This window comes from Drosophila rhopaloa, unplaced genomic scaffold (genome assembly GCF_018152115.1).
Source record: "Drosophila rhopaloa isolate 14029-0021.01 unplaced genomic scaffold, ASM1815211v1 contig_115, whole genome shotgun sequence".
NCBI lineage: Eukaryota > Metazoa > Arthropoda > Insecta > Diptera > Drosophilidae > Drosophila > Drosophila rhopaloa.
This window is the reverse complement of record NW_025334990.1, coordinates 15,265,048-15,289,283: the sequence shown is the minus strand read 5'-3', so window position 1 is coordinate 15,289,283 and position 24,236 is coordinate 15,265,048. Positions and strand designations below refer to the sequence as shown.

The 24,236-nt window shown below is 39.1% G+C and overlaps 2 protein-coding genes across 2 annotated transcripts in view; one reads left to right on the top strand and one right to left on the bottom strand.

Annotated features, from left to right (window-relative positions):
- The first annotated feature begins 878 nt into the window (after positions 1–878).
- On the top strand, positions 879–1,840 carry LOC108049209 (selenoprotein H). Its single transcript, XM_017130324.2, has one exon. The coding sequence runs from the start codon at positions 928–930 to the stop codon at positions 1,357–1,359; it is 432 nt and encodes a 143-aa protein (XP_016985813.1). The 5' UTR covers positions 879–927; the 3' UTR covers positions 1,360–1,840.
- Positions 1,841–5,128: 3,288 nt separating this feature from the next.
- Positions 5,129–24,236, bottom strand: part of LOC108049233 — a 34,872-nt gene continuing 15,764 nt past the window's right edge. The window contains exons 2-3 of the mRNA XM_017130353.2: positions 12,314–12,474; positions 5,129–12,226 (exon numbers count right to left, since the gene is read on the bottom strand). Of these exons, the coding sequence (XP_016985842.1) occupies positions 12,167–12,226; positions 12,314–12,474 (221 nt within the window). The 3' untranslated portion in view covers positions 5,129–12,166. The remainder of the gene's footprint in view (positions 12,227–12,313; positions 12,475–24,236) is intronic.

The following is a 24,236-nucleotide window of genomic DNA, read 5'->3' as shown; positions in this document are numbered from 1 at the left end:
AAATCGGGTTAATTAAGTGTCCTTATGTGAGTTTAATGAAGCAAGATCTAAAAACATAATTTGTAATACAATATTTCAGCTATAAAATATATATATTTTATACTTTGTTGACTAGAAACAGAATAAAGGACCTCGATATTTAATTTTAAATAAACGTTGTATGCAAGTCTTGTTTTAGCCAAAATAAGAATGAGATATTCCTTAAAATAGCTACTTAATCTTTAAACCACTTTAAAGGATATTGGAAAGTCGAGATAAAAATGGCACACTAGTATAAATTATTTGCTTTAAATACTCAACTTTTTTTATGTTTTGATTTTATTGTTTATGCATGTTTGTGTCCAACAATATATTATTGTTATGCATAGAATTTGTTGAGTAGCTGCTCTGCATGAATATAGACAGTGCCATAAATTGACGTCTAAATTAAAGCTTTGTGGACATGGGTACATATACATCCGAATCTATAGTATGTATATACACTAGAATAAAGAAAAATATTTACCGCCGGAGCCAATGGAAGCATTTGCTTGTGCATCTATTCGATTTGGTTTTTCCTTTTTTTAATTTTTTTCAAAGGCGGCTGCGTTGTCAGTCAATGTAGCCAAATTAACAACCGAATGGTTGTTGCACGGTTTTTTTCGTGTGCGTGTCCCCAAAAGTTGTTGGCTCTTTCAGATTGTCATGCAATTTAAAAATAGTCAAAGTAAAAATATTCTGGACAGCGCTGCGCACTTTGAAAATACGAAATAAGATTTATGGTTCACGGTACTTTTAACAGAAAATCATAAAAATCTCAAAAAGCAATCAATCAAAAAAATTATGAATTAAAGGATTGTCAGCATGGAAAAAATCAGGAGGCTATGGTTTTTCGAAAGACTTATATATTTGTAAGCTAAAATATTGTTTTAGAATTCCAAATTTAAAATGCCTCCCAAGGGACAGGGTAAAAAGAAAAAGGAGGTGGACTGGGCCGACGATGAGCATTTCACCAAGGAGCGTTCGATGATCTACATCGAGCATACGTACGAGTGTCCCATTTTCCAGACAAAGGCCGACGAGTGTGGTGTGTTCCTGCAGCAGAGGATTCCGGAGCGCAAGTTCCAGCTGGTGAAGAACAGGTATGGTCATCAGGTTCCCCGGGAAGGAGCCTTCGAGATATTGTTCTCCCAGAATGCCCGCACCTCCACGCATCTTTTGTGGTCCGGCTTGGATCGGGGTCCTCCGCGTCAGGACAAGTTCCCCATGGACTATGAACTGCTCGTTCCGGATGTGAACAGGATACTCAAGAAATTCTATCCCGACAAGGCGGTGGGCGTGCTCGACGAGGATGAAGAGGAAGAGATGGAGGAGCTGTAGACAATTGCAATATTTTTTCCAAAATTGTTATTAAGTCTTTACCATAACAATGGCCAATATAAGGCGTGAAAAGTAAACAATCAGCCAGAGAAGACCTGTTGGGGAAACTTTGAGACGTCATCCACCCACGTTAAATGCTCGGCGATTAGTGCGATTCTTGTTTGGCTTTTGTGCGGAATATTGCTCTCATTGTTTGTTGCCCCCTCAACTGACGTCCTGACATCACAATTTGACAGCTCTTTTCAAAAGTTAAATGCTTAAATCGACCAGAATAATTAACCAAATACAATACAACTCGCACATCAGCAGTCAACCGAGATGTGCGATGTGCATATATATCCCCATATTTATATATATATCCAGCACACCCCGGGGACATTAGCGACGTCCTATTGTCTGCCAGAGAAATCAAAGCGACGGAATCGGGGGATGTTGTGGGTGACACTATCTCGTTTGCTTGGTGTTGACACAACAAATAACCGAACACACAATTTCAATGCACACAATCGAAAAAGAATAATCCAAACATTTTAAATTGAAAGTTGAATTTGAAACAATAGATAGATAGATTTGCAAGTTATATCCTGAATACTCTAATACAAGTTTTTGCAACTGTAATTCCTAAAATTCAATTTCAGGTTTTAAAACATGATTAATTTATTTATTTTTAAATTAGTTATACGGTGACAGATCTGTCAACAAAACTATTACCATTTTGGTGCATGTTGGTTAAAAGTTTTTAAAGTTTGCATAAAGCACAAGTTACATAACTGACATAAAATAGTAAATAAATCCTTGCTCACTGGTAAAACTATTTGGTTTAGTACTTGCCTGGGTAAAAACACACGATTCACCCTTTGCCAGTGTATTTACCCTAAAAAAAGAGCACTGAAAACCCACATCCATTGCGGATGAATTTGAAAATTGCAATGTGGCAGCAGGACAATGGGCAGCAAGTTAGGAAAGTGCCTGGAAATAAATAAATTGGGAAACCGAAATAACATCGACTGAGGGCAACTGAATATTTCTCCATTGCGAACTGGGGAGGGGGAAGTGGTGGGGTGGAAAAGCCAACAAGTCGTGAAAATCCAAAGCAAATTACATTGTGGCCAACAGCAATGACAATAACAAATACCATACAGCTGGGGGCTAGTTGGCCCTTGGGTCTAATACAATTCCTATTCCCATTCCTATTCCTATTCCTATTGCAGCATTAAAACTACGAGGGCAGTGAAAACAACTGGACTGGGTTATCCTTTCTGATGATTATGTGTGTGCAAATGCAAAACTATGGCTCTGCGGACTCTGGCCAGAGTTTTCCTTTGCTCCGGATCAACATGCAAATTAGTCTGGCTTGCAGATGGTTTTTTGATTGACTGTTATGGTGGCTGACTTCCAGCCATGTTTTTGACGGAGTGCAGGGGCTAATTTGAATATCACGTATACGTCATGTTCACCAGGGAACTACAGGGCCCGTTTTTTTTGTTTTTGTTCTTGACCGGCAGACAAAGGCGATGATTAAGCCAACTGTTTAACATATTTAGCAACATCCGTGCACGGCGCACACCATTAATATTAATATAAAGGCTGTAAAAAATGGCGGGGCAGGCCAAAAAGCGGCCAAAAATAACAAAAAACTGAAAATGTTCCCGCGGCATTCCGATGATTTCAACAGATTTTATGCGACCGGCACAAAGAGATGTCAGCGGAACATTTCTCGTGTCACAATTTATTTCGGGGGCAGCCAGCGTCTGGGGAAGTGGGTTAATGTCCAGCCCAGAGAATGGCCATGGATATGCAGCCCCGATCTCTGGAGGTGGAAGTGGATCTTGGCCCTGCCTGCATGTGTCAGCTGTCACTGGGATATCGAAGGGGAAACCACACGCCAAGGACAAGCCAGGATTGCCAGGACGATTGCCAAAAAGGCGAGTAAAAGGAGCTTTAATGGAAACAGACCGCAACATTTTGCATTAGAATGCGAGTGCGATTCCCGGCCAAAAGTGGAGTGGGAGTGGGTGTTGTTTGGCCCGTTGGCCAAAACCCGTTTGGCAATGCCAGCCAATGCCGTCCTGATGTAAAAATAATCTACGCAGGCAGAGAGCAATGGAAACAAACAAACTGAAATGTTGTGTTATTTTTGAGTTGCAATCCAAGGGACGGAGCATCTCGTTTCCGTTTGCTGGAGTTCCATTCAGGGCACGTTCGGTATGCTATCTTTAACTCTATCTATCCAATATCCAATATCACATATCCCATATTCCCTATGCCATATGCCATATCCCTTACCCATTGATTATCCATGGGGGTGCAACAAATTGCAGCCGGATTTAAGGGCCATTTATTTAGCGGCGATGCGAAGGCGAATGGCAAATGCCAGAAGCTGCCATTTTAGGCTTTGGCATTTGTTTTATAGCGCCTAGTCGAGGTCGTATGGTATGTGGTATGTGGTATGTGAACGGTGTTAACCGGGCCAAATCCGCTTTTAATGAGCCAGCTGGATTGGCCTTTGGCTGATTGCACGCTTAACTGGCTTGCAGATTGCATTTGTCACACCTTAATTAACCAGCCGCGGATGCGAGGAAAGGTCAGGCGTCTTCCTTTCTTTTTTTTTTGTGGCCTCCTGAACTTTAACCTATTTCCCTTGGGAGCGGCGTTTTATTTACATGCGTGGCGGCCATAAAAGGTTCGGTTTCCCCCACTTTCTGCCCCAAAGAAGATGATGATTTCTTCGTGGCAAAAGCGGAGAGTGAGGAACCAGCTAATTAAGCGTAAATTGTCAGCCACAAAATAGGGTTCCGCGCATACTCCATCAAACGGTTCTGTCCACCACCCACCAACCAACAACCTTGGCGCCACCCACCCTGTTTCTTTTCTTATTATTAACATGAAATTAGTTTTCGGCTAACGCTAATTAAAATTTACGACACCTGTTTTCTTCACAAAATATTTACGCTAAAACTCCCAACAGATCCTGGGAGCTTTGCAGCCACCGACATTAAAACGCTTAATCACAGGATCAAAATGCTAAGGTAAACAAAAATAATATTTTTCAATCTTTAAATTTTGCCATGTAATTTTAAGAATGCTTTAAACAAAAGATAGGTTAAGTTAATACTAGCAATATTATTCGTTTAAAAGTATCAATATTTTTGAATGGAAAAAAATTGCTTATTCAAAGAAAATAAATAAGAATATCTAATTAATTATTGATAAATCGAGCTATTCTTACATTAAACAAGAAAAATCGATTTAAACTCGTTAGTTTTTATTAATGTCCTCGTAAAAATATAATACAACTTTGAAATGTTATACCTCGTTAAACTCGTTGTTAAATTCCCAATCAAATTTTTACCGATTTTCGGTGAATAACCCCCTACAAAAAATCAAAAATCGGTCAAAAAATAAATTTCAATGCGGCCCACAAACGTCTGGCCATGAAAATTGCCTGAGTATCCGTATACCCCCTTCCGAAGTCTATAAATAATGAAAGGCACGGAATTCGTAATTGCTGTAAGAAATGATCTGAAATGCACAAAGCAAATTTTACCTGATGCTGGATATATAATTGCTTTTCCCATTGCCACAATTGGCTGGGCATTCCAAATGAGTGCAAATAAAACATTGAACTTTTTATACTGACTGAGGCTTCGTTTTTATTTAATTTTACATATACTTCTGTTGCTGTCATATGTATATATATAATCTCATAAATTAGTTTGTTGTGTATATATATAGAGATTTTTGTTGGTAATACATTTTTTCCTTATGCCGCAAACGCATATAATTAAATTTCAATATTAATAATGGTATTGTTGTTTTTTTTTTTTGGTTTCTATTTGTTTTGGGGTTTTTCGCTTGAACTCGAATCCAGTTTTTTTGGTTCACCAGTTGGAAATATATATCTGCTATGTACCTATATGTATTTAGACTCGTAGGCAAACTGAAGTAGGTTTAATTTATAACCATACACATGTACACATCTATATATCTGGTAGTTCTTGCCGGAGTCGCAGTTGTCATTCTATATGGCGCACCACCCGCATCCTCCTAGCACATACTGTATACTTTTCATTTACATTATACATTTATAACCATAATAATTTACAAGTTAAATGGCTTAGAAATTATTAGTAGGACTTCCTGCGTGGGCTACCATACTTCGTACATAATACATAAAACACTTTCTAATTAAAGTTAAAAACATCCTCCATTTGTGGCCTCCGCTTAATTTCCATCTTGCTCTTTTCGTCCTATTTTCCTCTGTTTGTGTTCGGTTTGGTCTATTTACATAGTGACAATTTCTAAATTACTTAGACTTCGTTATAGCCTTCCACTTTGTTCTGTATTTACATTGCATATCGATTGAATAAAATGTTTCGCAGACTTTTCTTGACTTTTGGTTTAAGTTAACATAAGAACGTTAAAGGAAAATCCCTCTCCAGGTTGTTAGGTATATATTTTTTGTTTAACATTTAAGAACTAATTTAGTTAAAATACGTTTAATTTTAGTTTAAACTGGGCGTTCCATTTGGTGCATTTAAAAATAGTGCAAAAATACATTTGTCAAAAATTTTGGTGCATACTTTGAGGCGGTGCTATATAATCACAACATTTACAATTTAAGTGCATTTGCTTGTCCGAGTGTGTGTGTGTGTGTCAGTGTGTGAGTGTGTGCGTGCGCGGGTGTGGGCGGGGTTAGGGGGTAGGGGGGGTGTTGTGTACAGATAGTTTAGACCTAATTTAACTTTAGAGTCGAACTCATCGGCCTCCTTGAGTGCTTTTGTGGAGATTCCGCTCAAAAGTGTCAATTGAGGACGGATTGCTTTTAAGCCTTGATTGTGTGCATGTTTAAGGGAATGTATGTCCGAGTTGCTGACCATCGAAACTCTCGGATGCCGGAACTACCTCCTCCTCCTCCACATACATTTCGATTTGCATTAAGGTACTTGTGACTACTTATGTTTATAGCTCGAAAATATTCTTTTGATTCCATTTAAAACTGGCCATACCTGATGATTGGGATTGGGACTGCTCCCTGTGCGTCCAAAGCTAAACGAGGGTGTACGTGTACTGCTGTCTGAAATTCAGGATCTTCAGGATCTTGGTGCCGTGGAAGACTGATCTGCTTGCCCGACCAACCACTCTCTCGAGGTTAATGCCCCCCAAGATAATCTTGGTTAACTCTTCGTTCGGAATATCTCATTTTTGTGCTGATTTGTGCAATTACTACAACAACGATGCACATAAAATATAATCACTAATTAATCAGGCTCTAATACGAATTCAGGTGTCCTTGTTTTCATCATAATTTTTAGGTAAGTGCAATTGTGGTGCATTTCAATACATATAATTCATGTTTTTCCGTTTTGATTTGGTATAATTATTTATCACATAAAATGTGCAACAGTGCAAAATTGTTTATGCTAATTGTTTGTCATAATTTCTCTCGCTAATTGTTTCAATTGAACATAATTTATTGGAGCTGGCGACAGTGTGTGTGTGTAGGTTGTTGTGGAATTTTAATGAATTGCATAAATACTTAATGGTTTCATTTAAGGTTAAAACAATAATATATGCTTGGCGGAAAGTAATTGCAATGAATTAGGTGATTGTTTGGAAAGAGTTATTAATGAAATTTTAGAACCAAATAAGCAGAAAGTTGTAAAGAAAATTAAAACAATTGGCTGAAAATAACTAAATGTTTTTGTATTAAAAACAGACTGAATCCCTTTAACTGGCCAACTAGTCCTAAATGCTCTTAAATTCTGAAAAATACTCAAAGCTCTTCACTTTCAAATTGACTTGTCTTGGTCAAATTGCATTTACAAACAATTTATTTTCGGCAATTTGCATACAAAACCTTGCAACAACGTACAGGCAGATTGGTTTTCATTTGTTCTTGCATTTTTCTTTGGATTGTTTTTGAACAGAGAGTTCTTCAACTAACTTTAAGTGGTCGGCGATAATTGTTTACCTGTGAGCGGAATAAAAGTGGCATCGAATTGCATCAGTGGCTCTGGTTGTTTTCGCATTGAGTGCGGCTTTTTGTGGCATAGTCATAAAAAGCTAGCCCGAATCAATGGCTACAACACCTGATGCCCATTGAAGGTCACTTTAGGTCCAAGTCTGTTAGTTGCTGTGGCTTGTTAAAGTTTCTCGTTGTTTCAGCTTTGTATGCAGCCTCCAATGCTTCAATAAATTGTTTTCTTACACAAACTTTTCAACGTTCTTTCAGGTGCAATCTTAGATCTTACTAAACACGGATCTACATCAAATACATATAATTATCTTGTTGAATAGTATGTTTTCAAGCGATGGCTAACACTTTTGTGCTCAGCAAAAGCAGCAAGTTTATATAATTACCTCTGCGGGTCTACTCCTAATTTAACTAACATTTATATTTTATACGTGGATAATAGTCATTAAAATATTTTTCTTATTTTGTCTCATTCGCTGACCGCTTTTTATAGCTTTGTCAATTTCTAAATCTCAATACCGAAAATATGTATTTCGCAAAATTTCCATCCGTGTTTTTTCGCAAACATTTGACATTTACTTCCATTAAAGTTGACATTTGTGCTGTGACTTATTTTTTCTGTATCTTACGTGGGGAATAATGTAGAAGTAAAGCTATTTTCTAGAACTTGTTAAAAAGTTTGTCTGACCGCCAAGTGAAGAGCTCTATGTGGCCAAAGGACTTGAGCACTTAAGGGCGCCCGCTGTAACTTACCAAAAGGCATTCAACAATCAACAAGGATCCAAGGATTCCTGGGATAATCTCAAACTTCAGGTTCAGGTGTTCTTCTCAACAAAAAATGTGTTTAGTTTGCCACAACTAAGAGTTGAAGTATGAACTCAAAAAGGTAAATATGTGCACTATTGTTTTAGATCCATGAGAAACTCATAAGATGGTATTTAATCGCCTGCATATGTGTGTTTAACTTACTTGTTGTGTGTGTTGTCTGGTGTCGTTGTTGTTGTTTTTGTTTTTGTGGAGAGGAAATTATATATAGTATATATAGTAAAGTATTCTGGAATTGTGAGAGTAACGAAGTGAAAATCAGAAATGCATGTTTGGGTTTCGTTTTCAGTGTATATTAAGTTGTGTATTTGTTTTTCATTTTTTCTTTGTTTTTTTTTTTGTGTATTTTCTTGTTTTTTTTTCTGCATTATCATATATTCGTATAATATATAATTAATTATTATAAGTAGTTAAGAAAACTGTGGTTAAATTAAAAGGGAGAATTATGCTAAAACTAGACCTCGTTCACCAGTGAAATTAGTGTGAGAAAGATAGAGACAGATACAGCGAGATCAAAAAAGAGGGAGGCGAAAATTATTTACAGCAAATACTAATTAATAAGAGTTTGGGTAAGACGAAATCAATAGAATTGATAGACCGTGTTTTCTTTCGACAATTTGTGCGAATGGCATTCGGATTGTATGAATGCCATTTGCTACTCATAGTTAATTATATTCTCCATCTTTCTCTTTGATGTTTTGTTTCTAAGTATCTTTTTTCGTCTGCAAATATACAAATACAAATAAATACAAGTTTAGGGGCTGTAGAGGGTACTATATATTCTTATATATATATGTTTATATTTGTATGTGTGTGTGTATGTACCTATGGTTGTGTGTATATGTGTATGTATCTGTTTAACATTCAACAATTGTTTTTTTTTTTTGTTAGCTTTATAATCTGTATTTGCCCTTTTTCGATTTTTCCTTGCTAATTTGCCTCCTCTCTTTACGTGGTATTCAAAAAATAAATTTAAAACTAAATACTCTACAATTGTAAAACCTTTAAAATTAAAAAAAGGACTTTTCCACTAATTTAGACGTAATATGTTTATTTACAAATTGTTGTTTTATACACAATACTGTTTGCTGTGAGAGCGTGCAAGACGCAAAGGCTTAATTAGAAAAATAATCTATTTTTGAAATAGGCTGAAAATTAAGGAAATTAAACGAAAATGTATAGGAAAGATATTTGAAATATTATTTAACGATCTTCGTTAGTACTTTGTTCAATTAGAACCTAAAATCAATTGGGGAATTTACTTTTCTTTTTGGTTATTTACAGTCGAACTTATGTCTTTTCATTTGGGTATGTCCTTATAGAAGTTGTCGTTTTGCTTTTAAAATTTCGTTCTTGTTTTTGTTAGGATTATAGAAAAATAGGCCAAAAATATATGTATTTGTATGTCTGTGTATGTGTGTTTTTCTATACCTTTACCTCAATTGTCGTTCGTTCAAAAAATGTGATCAAAACTTTTGTTCGTCTTTGATTTGTTTTCGGGTTTTGTCCTCTGGTTGTAGTTTTTTTAGTGTGCATTTGTTCTTCTTGTTTGGATTTTCGATTTGTGCATAATTTCAAGGATTACAATTAATTGCATATACATACATTATTCGTATTCGTTATGGTAGTTATCTTTTACTTAGAGTTATACACACGTTGTCTTGCGTTTAGTATTTTCGTATGGTATAGAAATTGTTATTATTAATTTACTTTCATTTATATTTAAAGGTGGGTTATTTTGCAGTTATTTATGTAAATGTTTTACTGAATCAATCAATTAAAAGAAAACTCCAAGGTCGTCTCCTATTTATACTTTTCGGTTAATAACGAAGATCGTTGATATAGGAGGGCAGGAGGTTGGGGATCGATGTGAAATAAAAACTTATTCGTAAACGTATTCTCAATTAGATTTACATAATTTGTTTGCAATTTTTTATACGTACTGTGTATAAGATATGAAATTTTATTGCTCGCAATTTCATATGTTATTCCGTTTCAAATAATTAAACATGTTTGGGATCTCACACAAAACGATTAAGTAACATGCATACTTTGGACCGAATGAAATGAACAAAAATAATCGATTGATTGCGATTCCATGAAGTCAAGCGTTGTTAAAATATGCATCTTATGTGTCTGGTAAAATGAAAAACGAAAATCGAACTCGAAATGCAAAAGGAAAACGCAGGAAATGCAATGCGTGAAAATCGCTTAAGAGGGTACTCGATATTATTGTTAATTTGCCATTTATTTTCTCGCGCTTATCTTTCCATTGTTATTTGTTTGCATACACAACCGTTTAAAAATTTTAATTCGTAAATTCCGGCTTAAAAATTTGCTTGATTGTATTTCTTAATTGATTGATTGTGTTGGGAACTCGCCCCCTTTACAGGCATAATAATAGCGAATAATTTTCAATGACCAGAACATTATTGGCTTAAGGTTGAATTTTTTGCGTTTCCAATTGAAAGAACAGCGAGAATTAAAACATAGAAAATGAGTAGGATAAAAAAGAACTGTGATTTGGATAAAAGGTCGAGACTGGATTAGTTTTAGTTAGCATTTTTACAAGCTTTTCGTTTTGCTTATAAGCTTATCTTTTTTATGTATATTTATAAGTCCATTGTTATTTAAATATACTTTAATTATGTAAATAAATTTACTTAACTACAGATAGCTGCCATTTCCGTGAGAACTGTTGTCACTCATGAACGAAATTAAAATGTCTGGTGGAGTTGGTATAAATCTTTACAGGCAAATAAAAATGATTATTGAAAGTATTATTTACACACGTGAAGAAAATAAAGACGGAGCAAATCATTTGTAATGGCGAACGTAGTTTTAATAATGAGAAAACTTTAAACCAAAAGCATTAACGATTATAAGCCTCAACTATCGAACAAAACTGGGTTTTTCATGAAGTCAAGTCTTTTTCTTTATGTAAATGTTTTGCTTCATCTTCTAAGTTGTAAATGTTTGTTTTTGTCGCTAATCTTGCTGTTATTGCATTGTATATAAGTATATTATATTGCACTCATTAGCTTGTTCAGTTATCAGCAATAAAACCTAATGCAATATTTTCCTTCAATTGTATATTTGTTTGTTATTGGTATATGTATACTATTAATATATATTTAATGTCTGTTTTTTCTGTGTATATGTATATATAATTTCATTCTTCTTCTGCTTGCTTGCCTCATCATGTTTTTATCGCTTTTTTTCTGCTTGCTTCGTTTTGATTTTATTTCTTTTGGTTTATTTAACATTTAAACTTTAATACACGTATAATTAAATAATGTACACGAAATATATTTCATATAGTAAGATATATTTATAATATATTTATTTAATATATACTAAAAATAGTTAGGCCCAATTTTGTTATTCCTCATTATTCTTTCTGTTCCTGCGAAACAAATTTCAAATGAACGAAAAAAACGTTTTCGATTTTGTCTTATTTTTTGTTGTTCTTTTTTTTCTGTTGAATTATAATTTAGCTTTAATATGTATAACTGCATTTTGTTCTTGGGCTTTCATTAAGTTAATTTTTAATAATAATAGTGTAATAATAATCATACCTTTTCATTAAGCATAATTGCTGCCTCATTTTGTTTTTAATCATAGCTTTCTGTTCTTTTACTTGGCAATCCATTCAGCTTTTTGCAAGCTGCATTTTGTATTTTTTGTTTTGTTTGAGTCGGTTTCTGTTTTTCTTGGAATTTTCTTGAGAATTTTCTTGGGAATTTTTTAATCTCTTGTCAAAGGACAGGCGGGTGGTTGGCTTGTCTGTGTGTGTGTTTTATTCTTGAGTAATGTTTAAACTTAATAGGGTTTTTTTTTGCTTCTCTTGGGACACGTTAAAACTAATTTTTTGTCATTAATGTTTAAAGTGAGTTCTCTAGGTGTATTTGTGTGTGTGGTGTGTGTGTGTGTGTGTGTGTGTGGACTGTGTGCGTGTGCTTAGAGAGGGTGTGTATCTGTGTGTGGTTGGTGGGTGGACAGAGCTTAACGCCCTCGCGCCCAGCGCAGTAACGCATCCGCTAACACATCCAAGTGAGCCTTCGTCTGCAAAGAGCCGGAAAAGAAGGGGAAAAAACACAAAATGAAATTATGACATCAAGTATACGCCGCGTGGGCGCACGTTCAACTCACCGTCTTGTAGAACATGCAGGATCTCCGGTCCTCATCCTCGCCATCGGGACAGTCGATGAAGCCATCGCACAGCACATGATCGTCTATGCAGCGGTATCTGCCCTGCCGGTCGGGAATCGGGCAGGCGAACCGCTCCATGCCATCCATGGCGGTTGGACACTCTGCAAGGAGAACGCAAACAAAAACGGGTGACAGTCAGTCAAAATGGCTTTCGCATTGGCAAGAGTTAAGCAGTGGGTAGCCCAGGTAAGAAGCCCCCAAACTTTTCCCATAAATCGTTCAGTGAAAAACTTTTGCACACGCTAATGTCTGCCATGATTTGCGTCTAAATGTTGCAACTTGCGAAACCAGCGCATAGAAGTATGCTATGGATTTTCCACCCCAACTGCATTTGTTTGTGTGGCCGCTTAGCAGGTTTTTGCTGTTATAAATAGTTTCACATTCGCTACTTTACTACTTTCTGCGGCTGATTCGCTGGAGGAGAGTAATGGGGGGGGGAGGGGGGGTTGTGCTGAGGGAAATCCAGGCTTGGCTGGCTTCGCCTGCACCGACGCCGCCGCCACCGCCGGCGAACAACAAAAACAAACTGAAATACAAACTTTACTTTTTGTGGCATTTCACTTTGTGCTCGCCTTTTCTCCATTCTCGTTTGCCATTTCTTTTTTCGTCTTTTTTTTCGCTGCCTTCTACCAACAAATACATAAAAATAAATCACTTGTAGGACATGTTGGCGCCTCCGGTTTAGTTTTGCTGCCACATATGTGTGTGTGAGTGTGTGTGTGTGTGCCGGTTGCATGTTTGTGTATTGGGATCTGCTGTTCAAGTTGTCCGTATAGGTTTTCCCACCACCACCACCACCACCCACTTTCCCTAGCTTACCCTTTCCCCGAATTTCCCCAATTGCCATTTCCGCCATGAGCCTTGCTCTTGCAAAACTTTCCTGTGCTATTTTTGGCTGCATCCAAAATTATTCTGTTCTGTTCTGTTCTGTTCTGGTTTTTGCCACGCGACCAGCTTTGCCACTTAATATTTCTGTGTTTTATTTTTCTTTATCCGGGAAATGAATATCACTTGGCAAGCCTACAAGTATTTAATTAGTAGGTGTTCAAAGCTTCGCTTAAAGAGGATTAGGATTTAATTAACTATCACTATCTGGTAACCGCCTAAAAACTTTCTCATCGTTTTAAAACTATCACATTTTCTATGTTTCTTTATCTGGTTTATATTAAATATATATAAGGGATGTTGAGACCAAACTCTCTGTCCTTTTGACAGCAAAACCAATCAAAAAGTGTATATATTTGTTATAAGCATAACATTCTTGGTTAATCAAATGGGGTGTTTCATTAGCCACTGTTGTCAGCTCACTTAAAAATAATTTTATTTTCTCTGCACACGCTCCAGTCGTGTCAAGTGCATTCCATTCATTAAGTTGATCCGTCTGCCCGAAACTAACATAAGTGCTGTCAGCTGTCCTTCAGCACTTGTCGTGTGTATTTTTCAGGTGTGTGCCGTTGCAATTGCAAATGCAAAATCACCTGACAAAGCATAAATGTGTGCAACGGCAGTGCCAGAAACCCGACACTCGACTGTTTGTGTCTCCCAGTTGGGATTCATCTACGGGGGGGAAAATACAACTTCCCCGTTTCAACGGAATGTTGTTCGGCTGTCAGCAAGGAATCAATTGATGTCTCTTTCTCCGCCGCCAGCTGCAAGTTCGCTTCGTTAGACACCTGGCTTTCCCTGGCTTTTCCTGGCTTTCGACTCCAACTGCGTGGCGTGCCAAAGAGCCATTTGCATTCTGAAGAGCACCCACATCTACTGCGGCACATTGGTTACGACTACGGCTACGGTTACAGTTACGCTTATGATGAAGATGATGATGGCGATGATGATTCAGGTAATGGTGAATGGTGAACGGCGATGACTATGTCGCCGCGCCACAGGCGCTTTCCTCGATTGCCATTTATCAACTTCGTTGGACGCCGCATAATTGCATCAATGGACACTTGGGCACGTTTTAACTTTCGTGGTGGGGGGTGGCATAAGGAGGGTGGTATGGTCAAAGTACGCAGATTTATGCAGATTTCTGCATACATTACGCATACGCAGTGCTGCCGCGCAACCAAAAATCCCATTAGTTTTATTGCCAAAGAAGGAGCTGCTGTGATATGCTGTTGTTACTGCAACCCACATTTTGTACTTTGAACTTAATTTTACACACAAACAACTTGCAAATTGTTGCAACGTTGTAAAGTTGAAGGGAATTTTGGTCGCATTTGCTAAGTTGCTCTTTTTTGGGCCAAGTCAGCCAAGTTCCTTCCACCCTACTGCACCACCCTCCGAATCCAACGAATCGTACGGATCCACCGAACCCACTGAACCCACTCACCCACTCAGTCAGTCAGTTAGCTAGCTGCTGAGGCTATTGAACTTTAAATTGATTTTTGCGCTTGTTTGCTAGTTTTGCTCGTCTCCTCTCTCCGTTCGGGTGGCTCGAATTGCAGCTAACCGGTGGGTGGAAGTGGAAGTGGAAGTGGCAGTGGGTCTGCTTTGCTGCTGGTTCTGGTTCTAGTTCTTCTCCTGCTTCTGGTGGTGCCTCTGACTCTGACTCTGATTCTGCCTCTGGTGGTGCTTATCAATGTTGCAATAAATCGAAATAAGTGACGCCACCTACAATTCCGCCTTGGAATAGAGTGAATGGCATACTTTCTGATGGACGGGCCAAATTAAGGTGCTCTGTTTTATATATATTATTGAACGATAAACAATCAAACCTCCATAACTGTGTCACATTGAGTATTCGTGCAGAAATAACTTGAAATAATCATATTTTCCTTATTGAATGCAACCAATGGAATTTGAAGCTTGAAAAGTAGGTACTTTTAAAAATAAAGAGGTGCACAGAAGTTTTGTGATAAAGCTTTCAATCATGTATCGAAATGAAGGCTGATGAAATAATTATAATTGGTTTATTTTCATGGAATTTAAATCCACCTTTTTAAAATTCCATTCAATGAATTAAAGTGATTTCGCTATTATAATTAAATTAACCAGGCTAAACTTCTTCACTTTACATTAGTCGAGCCATTTCATTTAAACAAAATACTAACTGCACAATTTATATTCCATTCCTCATACTTTCATCCCAAAAACTACAAAAAATTAGTTGCAAACGATGGAACTATAAAAAGAAATACTCGCACAGCTTATTCAAAATGCAAAACAACATCGCAGATAGATATAATCACATGTCAACAATATCCACTTGAAATATCCGATGGAAATTGTGAAACTTCTTGTGACATTCGAGTGCATCTCTCGGTATGCAAATCACCATCGCAGGAGGCAACTGTACCCAAAGTTTCAGCATTTCAGCCATTCCAAGCTTAAGAGAATCAACGCATGTTGACACTAAGACACCCGGGAACCAGCAACAACAATGATGGCTAACAAGCCACAAGAACAACAACACGTCGGGTGTCAAAAAATCAAAAGCATAAAAAGGATTTGGCTGTTGCCAAGCCAAGGAGCAATAGCTATGGCGATGGCGATGGCGATGGCTATGGCAATGGCTATATACTCGGGGGATGGGGGCCGAAACTCGGTTCAGCCAAAAAGTGCCAACTGATGCTATTTTCGTCGCACGACAGACGTATACGTATACGCGGCGTATACGTAATGCAGGAGCAGTGAGCTTCGCGTGGAGTTCGTGGCGAAAAATAAGTCGCAAAAATTTGTAACAAAGTTCGCGTAGTGAGAAAACCTTTTGCTCCCACACATACACATAGAGAAAAAAATGGAAGAAGCTGGAGATGAGGAGAAAAATACATGGTGGAGATGGAGAGCTGCAAACGCCTGTTGTCTCGTCAGTGTGGCGCCTAAAAGGCTGCCAACAATAATAACAAAACCCACGAAAAGAGAGCAAGCTGCACACAGATGCAGTCTGTGTGTACGACTGTATATGTGTGTGTGTGCGGGCGTCAGTGTGCAGGAAGCGCCAGCCAAAGGAAACAGCGCGCAACGATTTTGCAGCAATAAATTGATAGTTTTATGTGGCGCACATAAACAGGAGCGGGCAGCAAAGAATCGAATAATGGTGGGTGGCAAGTCCTGGGACATTAAACTCGCCTCCTTACTTACACCCACTCTTTCCCCCCCCCACTCCTCCTCCATTTTTCGGCAGTAAATAGCAAAAGACAATGCATAAAACAAAAGGCTGAGCAAATTTATAAATGACAACTTCAAAATTGATGGGCATTTCCCATTTTGCGACCCTTCCATTGATTCTCTTCCATTCCCGGCAATTTGTCGTGCTGAAAATTTCACTTTTTGGGCCCAAGTTATGCATACAGCAAAGCGTCTCTGGCACATTTCTCTCCTCTATATGTGTGGCATTGTCCCTCATCAACAGCGAATTCACTGTTTGTCAAGTTTCAACACGGAAGGCTGGACGGCTGGCTAGTGGCAGCAACAAATTGAGGTGTTCCCCGAATAAAATAAGACGCTGCTGTCATAATTTGTTCGCCTTTTTTCCTTTTCCATGGCCGTAATAAGGTTTTGATTAAATTTGCTGCTCGAATGTATTTGCCCGGCGAAAATCTTCTGTTCTGCTGTCTATTATTTTAGGACTTCTGTTGCCGGGGATCGTCTTTCTTCGGCTTTTTGGGTTTCTTTTTTCGGTCCGCAGGTTTTTTGGCAGGTTCCAGCATCTAGACTCGCTTCAATTAATTTAACATATTTTGTTTTTTTTTTGTGTCCACACCCACGCACGTACGTACGCACAACAAATGGCCGGAGGTTAGCTTTCCTTCACTTTGTTTTTCTTTTTTTGCCGCTTTGTTTTGCTTGGCAGGGCGTAAAAAATACGCTATATAGAGAGCAGTAACGTAAACAGCCGCCAGGTGTCGCGTTGGTGGTGTGCCCTCAAGGCACATTTTGTTTTCGGATCGCATTTATTGTAATTTAATAAGCCCGATTCTATGTTTTCACATCCGCATCCCCATACTGTCATCCACATCCAGATCCAACGAAATGTGATGTGACTACGCTGCCTGCAAGCTAATTGCCTGTTCCGCCCTCTGCATGTTGGCCGAAAAGCATTTTGCCGTCACTTCATATTCATAGCTGATAAATCACACCGACTCGCCCACTGGCAGGCTCCGTTGACGACATGGGAAACCTTTTAGGTGGCATGCGTACCGCAAAAACGCTTCCCACTGAAGTGGTTTGCAATGCTCTCGATGGCAACCGAGGAGCTGATGGTTTCGGATGCCTATACCGCAGGCCCCAGTATCGTGTATCAAAAGGTTAGGCCAAGCATCTAATTATCAGCCACTTTTCAAGGATCTGCCGCAAAATTTCACTCCTCATAACTAGTTAATGGAGCATTCGAGGTCATATAAACACTTGGGCATACCATTTTACTAGGACTGCCCAACGTTTCCAGTTTATATGCAAATATTATGTCTTTCCCGTTCCTCCTTTCGCTATCCTTCAACTGCCGCAACATTTTGCATATTGTACGGGGAACATTTAAAATTTCCCATAACTTACTCGCTCTCTACAGTTGCCATTGAAGGCCTCGGGCAGTTCGCTCCCAATTTCGCATAGTTTATGGCCCATTCATGTTGTAACTTTTTCTATTTCCAGGCAAGTCAGCACTTCTGGGATGCGTTATGTGGCATACATATTGCTGATGATGGCAACAGATTTAAGCAAAATGAAGCTTAATCATTGTCAACTATGACAGCCTTGTGCAGAAAGGGAAACCTAATAACGGCTGACAACCAAAATATATGCAAAATCGTTTGACTTAACTGGTAGAGCATTTCAAAATCTATTGAAACTTAAATTGATTGCATGTTTAATGAGTTGCTGGTTTTAATAAAGTTTCTATGCTTAGTAAATGATTTATTCATTTGGTATATTTTAAACTTTTTAATTGAGAATTTTGTGAAATTACGTATGATAAAAGCTTTTTTTGGACTGAGATTTAACTTGCCACAATAACTAAAAATGACCAAATGTTTATTAAGAGCTTAGTAGTAAATAATAAAACATTGGTTGCTATCTTACAGATAAAGAACACTTTGATATGAATATCCCCTAAATCGATGGCCAATTTTCCTTATATCTTTTCTGCAAATTCATCCAACATATTAGACAAATTAAGCAAGACAAACGACAGGCAGTGGATCAAAGGAAAATGATATTTCAAATGGAATCAAAACTTACAACTGCCAGATGGAATTAAGATTGGCCTAATCTGCCTAAAAGCGTGCCAAATGCCCTTTCAACGGTTGTGCCATTAAAGTTTGGTTTATATATTTTAATTAACTCCCATCACACACACATCGAGTGTGGAAAGAACTAAAGGGGAGGGGGTGGTTGGGGGGTTAAAGGGCACGGCTGAGGCTCGTCTGCTGAGAACATAAGAAAAGAATAACAATGGCAAAGGCAAAAGCAAATGGCCAAATATAGCAACAAATAAACGAAGCAACAAACCATCAACAGTTTAATATGCGACGTCTGTTCTCCGTGAAAGAGAAAGACAGCGGAGAAAGCGGAAAAAGGCGGGGGGAAAAGCGGGGAAAACGGAGGAAAACTTCAGGGAATTGCTGCTTACACATTTGTAATCTTGTCTTGTCTTCGTTGGCTGTCTCTGTTGCCACTTTTTAGGGAGTGCCGGGAGGCGCATTTCTATTTTTAGCCCCTGTACTTGAGTGTGTATTGGTGCGTATCTCTGTGGGCCTGTGGGTGTGTGCCCCGTTTGTGTGTGTACACTCGTTTCGTCCTTTTCGCTGCTTTCCTTGGCTCACTTCCTTTCGCATTTCGTCAAGAGTAATAAAAACTCATATTTTTGTTGGCACCCGTCTCTCTCTCTCTCTCTCTCTCGCTACCTCTCTCTCTCTCTCTCGCTCTTCTTTTGGCCAAATTAAATGAATTTGTTAACGCGTGCTGGTTACTTTTTTATGCCACCTTTTTGGCTTTTGCTTTCACGCATCAAATTGGCTTCATGTCGTCAAAAAGCGATCGATTGGCCAACGAGAAAATTCAAAGAACTCCGCCGAAAGGGCCATGCAAAAATCGAAAATGAGAAAAAAAAAACTTCCTAATTGGCAATTAAAAAGTGTTAAAGGCACAGAGATCCAAGGCCAAGAAAAATGAAAGTCATTAAAAGTTTTTGCCAGCCCAAAAATAGCCCAATTTTTCGGGAGTATTGGGGTTCGATTTATAAAGAGAATTTCAGAGTCATTAAAAGGGCTCCACTCCTCTCGAGTCCCTCCTCTTGTAATTAGTGCAAAGTGCTTTTATTCGCCTAGATACATTTTAAATGAGCAACGAAGGCAGGTCAGGGCATTCTATATGTATGAACACCTAAACACTCTTAATATGCGCAAATGTACTTCATCTGTTCGAGAGTGTGTAAATTAATGATGTGCCGGGGGAAACTTTAAGTGTGCATGCCGAGTCGATTGTAAATTGTAATTGTAATTATTTTAATTGCACCTTCAAAGGTCACATTTGTGTGTCGCTTTTGCAACAACAAAACAACAAAGCGGCAAAACAGACCGCACAAAAGCCGTCCCATTGGCCACAAAAGTGTTAAGGCAAGAGCAAACAACAGTGCGAACGGTTATTATTTGGGTTTGACGTCAAAGGCCTAAAACGCCAATTACAAAGCACACACACAGACACACACACAGCAAGCTACGTGCTTGGCCAACACACACAAACAGGAAGGCTAACACACACACACAATTGGCACACTACAATTTTAATACAGCATACTTTCGGAGGTCTCATGCTGCAAATGACAACAAAAGCGAAGCGTTGGGCTTATCTGCCCCTCTCTTTCTGCGAGACTATCTGCCTCTCTTTCTGCCCGAGTCTCACCTTCTCTTTCTCCCGGCGGGTGACTTTTACTGTCTGTTTTCGCTGTGACCTCGCCCACCTGACCCCTTGAGTCGCCTTTGGCACACTGGTCGCAGATCTTTTGAAACCGAACCGTAGTATCTGGGCAAAGCACCACCACATCCTCCCCCCCAAGCTTTTCCCCCTTCATCGCTGCTCGTTAACCGCAATACTGTTTTTTTTTTTTTTTGCGGCCGCAGCAACAAATTTTTATGTGTTTACCTTTTATTTTTGCTCTTTGTTTTGGCTCACGTGGCCGGGCGTGTGAGGGGATTCCCGGGCAAGGACGAGGCGAAAAGCTTGACCCCTGGACGCACCTTCAACTTGCTAGGACCGCCTCTGCCTCCGCCTCCGCCTCTGCCATCTGGCCTAAACCAACCGATGTTTTAGGCCAAATTGGCATGGGCCAGAGCACTTTTGCATTGTTAAATTTTATGGAAAATCTTGGGCGGGCAGAGAGTTCAAGTGACTGCTTCTTGAATCCTGGCTTGGTAATTCGAACCGCAATAAAAATGACTGCCTCCCCGTTTATGGGCTTAATTATGGGGTTTTGGCGTAATTGAAATGCGAGCTGGCTGCCACTTAACTTGTCAGAGGGGAAATCAAATTGAATTTCAGCCACATCACTCATCATCAATCTCAATAAACGGATGTTGGCTATTTATAGAGCCCAAACCTATGCATAAATTTCGGATTAAACTAAAGCAAGAAATGCCATTTTTATATGGCTCTCTAAATTTGCATTTAAATTGCATTGCCAGTGTTTGCATAAAATTCGACGAAGACGCTGAAAGCTGCGGTAAAATTAACTTGCCTTTGTTGAAGCCAGCCTTTTATTTTAATTTCAACAATGACTAAACTTAGTTACACACTAACACACACACACACACACTGCCGCAACGGCACGCACACTCGTACGTAATTATATTGTTTATAATTGGCGGTGTGTTAAAAATAAAACAAAGTCGCGTTATTTTTGTATGTGTCGACGTCGACCGACAAAAAAAAAAGCCAACAAAAAGCAGCGATTTGTATGTAAATCGCGCTTAACCAGCGACAATGCCACCCATACACAAAACACTGCACTGAGAAAAACTGGCTTTTCAGGGGTTTCCATGTCTTCTAAAACTGATCGGTCAGAATCAAATAAGTTTGCTAAAAGCGGTATTTATGATCCAGATACATAAATATTGAGAAAAAACCAAACTTTTTGAAATCAAGAGTTTGATCAGTTTCAAAGGGCACAAACTAATGAAGTCTATTTTATCATATTTGTACATAGGGTTTCGGTACTGCTTTAAGGATAGAAGACTCTTTTAATGAACTCTTCCGTAAACATCTTTTGTAAAAGGAAGTTGGATTTATCCATATTCAATAACCTAATATAATTCATATTTTACCCTAATTTATTCCTCTTTTTCCTCAGTGCAAGCACACTTACACACACCCAATCGCCTGACTGCTGCCGGAATTCTCACATACATTAGGGCCTTAAAGGGGAAGGTAATCGCGTGCTCTGTGCAGATTAAAATGCGACAAAGCAACACGACAAAAAATATTTTAAATAAAAGCGCAGCCAGCGAGAGAAGGGCGGTGAAAAAAAAGGCAAAAGGCTCGGCGCACACAGAAAAGTCGAAAAGCGTCAAACGCGCGGATTTGTATTATGCATACGCATACACTAACAAGGAGAAAGAGAGGGGGCTATCAGGAGTGAAAGAGAGGGCCGCACACCAATTAAGTCACGGCAAAATGCGCGACGGAAATGTGGAAGAAACAAAGCTGGGGCCCATTTTTGGCCTTTTTTTTCTGTCTACGTCATGTGGCATTCACTTCGCGGTGACGTTAAGTACGGTCTACAGTGCGCGACGAAGTTATAAAGCGCGTGAAGAATATGTGAAGAAACAAACACCAAAGCAACAATCTTACCTAAACTAATGGAGGTGCTACAGAAATCACTATGGTCTTAAAACCTTTTACATAGTTTAACAGTTTATTTAGAATCGATTTTTCTTTTATTATTTTTTGGAATTATAATTAAAACACCATTAATTTTTGTACCACCTTCTATATTACTAACATTTTTTTGTTGATAACCATTAATATCCTCTATAAATATTACATTACTTCTAAGTTTAAAGTGTTTCTCAGCAATCTACTAAAATAATTTGATGTAGAAACCATATCTTGCTAGATCGATTTATGCCCTTGAACCGCACTGTAGAGCAACAAATTCTGTTGCGGTTGACATCCGCGAAGGCTTGAACCTCAGCTCTGCAACAATGAGAAGGATAAAAGGCCACCTCGCCCCCATTCGCGTCCTCGTCATTTCCGCTTAGCTTGACGCCTTGAATAAATGGGTGAGCTTTGCTGGCATTTTCTTGTTATTCCATTTTATTTTTTGTTTTTTTTTTCGGGGGTGGAAAGGTTTTTCAATTTTCTCCGGCTTTGCGGCACCTGTTGAGCGATGGCTGCGGTTCAACCAATTAATTTCTAATTAATCCGAAGCGAAGCCAGCCATTTGGGATTTGGGTTATGTGGCACAAATACTCGTTAGTCTGCGAAAATTGTTGGCATTAAATGGCAGGTGCATTGAAATCAGCTTAAAACCTAATGGTACACAACCACTGCTGTGAAGATAATCGCCATGGAGCAGGATCAGCTAAGGATAAAACTGGTTTACAATGCAAGGAGCAATCGAATGAATTCAAGGTGCACTTGCTGTATCACTTATTCATGGACTAAAGGATGGCCAGTAGAGATTCAATTGATTTTCGAGCGATGTATCTCGTTCACTTTGGAATTCCCTGGGCAAAGGAACAATTTACTAATTGCTAAGCATGCAGTCGACTGTGAAAACGAAGTTGGGCTCGGCCACTAGCCCCCACAAATCGTTGTTTAACCCATAATTTCACACCCAGGCAATTGCTAATTGACAACCCACTCGAACCCACAAGCCACAATCCTCCCACCACCCACTGTTTCTATTCCTCAAGGCCGTCTGCCTATGACGTCAGCCGCAATCCTCGCAGGATTCCCAACTCGGTGTGTGTGGACTTGGACTCAAAAAAAAAAAAAAAAAAAAAACCAGCGGACCGTCGTTGGCCGTCATGGAAATTAACCAAAATAAAAAAAACTGTCTATTCTTTGTGGAATTTTCTGTGGCAGCTGCAAATTAAATTCAGGACTCGGCGGGATCATGCAATTTCTGGGATGAAAAACACTTGTTCTCCGCCGGTGGCCTTGGTGCAAATCAAAGTAATTACAGGCGAGAGAGTGTGGCAAGTGCCCGCGGCCACGCCCCCTTTTGGAGTGGGCGTTTTCTTGAGGGGCCCGTCCAAACGTCGACCCGTCGTCGCATTTTATTTATAACTGTAATGGTTATAATTTCGGGCCTGCGGTTGCTTTAATGATGATTATCCTGGTCGCAAGCAACTCCCCCCGTCATTTGCGTCAGTGTATCGTGCCCCCTTTAACCCCTAGTTGGCCCCCGGGGTCCTTCAGGGCGACGGCAATCAATGCCGCTCAATAATTTAAATTGCCTTCTGGACTTGGCCGCGCCCCACGTCTCTGGTTATTTATATAAAAGTCTAAATACATTCGGCGTTTATTTCCGGAGTTAGTCTGCCCTCCTATTCCATTTGCCATTTCCATGGCACTTTGGTCTAATTTCCCGGGGCAAGCATTCCTGTTTTGCTACGTGTCCGACGCATTTGGTAAAACTACTTTTCGCAATTGTTTTCCTGGCATTGGTGGCCATAAAAATTTCATGTCGCTTGTCCCCGTTTTCCTTCCATTTTTCCTCTGCCAAGAACTCATACGGCAAAACAAGCCACAGCCCCTCCTTCAGGTGCTCCAAACTGGACATAAACATGTGCAAATCAACATAACTCGTGCAATCTCCAATCTCCCAAACTCCTCTATCCTGCAATCCTCCTATCCTCCCAACATCCTAACATCCTCACATCCCAACTTCCCGACTTCCTAACTCCCCGAATGCCTTTTGGCT

Bases quoted from the DNA above. Each gene is read 5' to 3' on its own strand.
- LOC108049209 (XM_017130324.2), top strand. From the start codon at position 928: ATGCCTCCCAAGGGACAGGGTAAAAAGAAAAAGGAGGTGGACTGGGCC.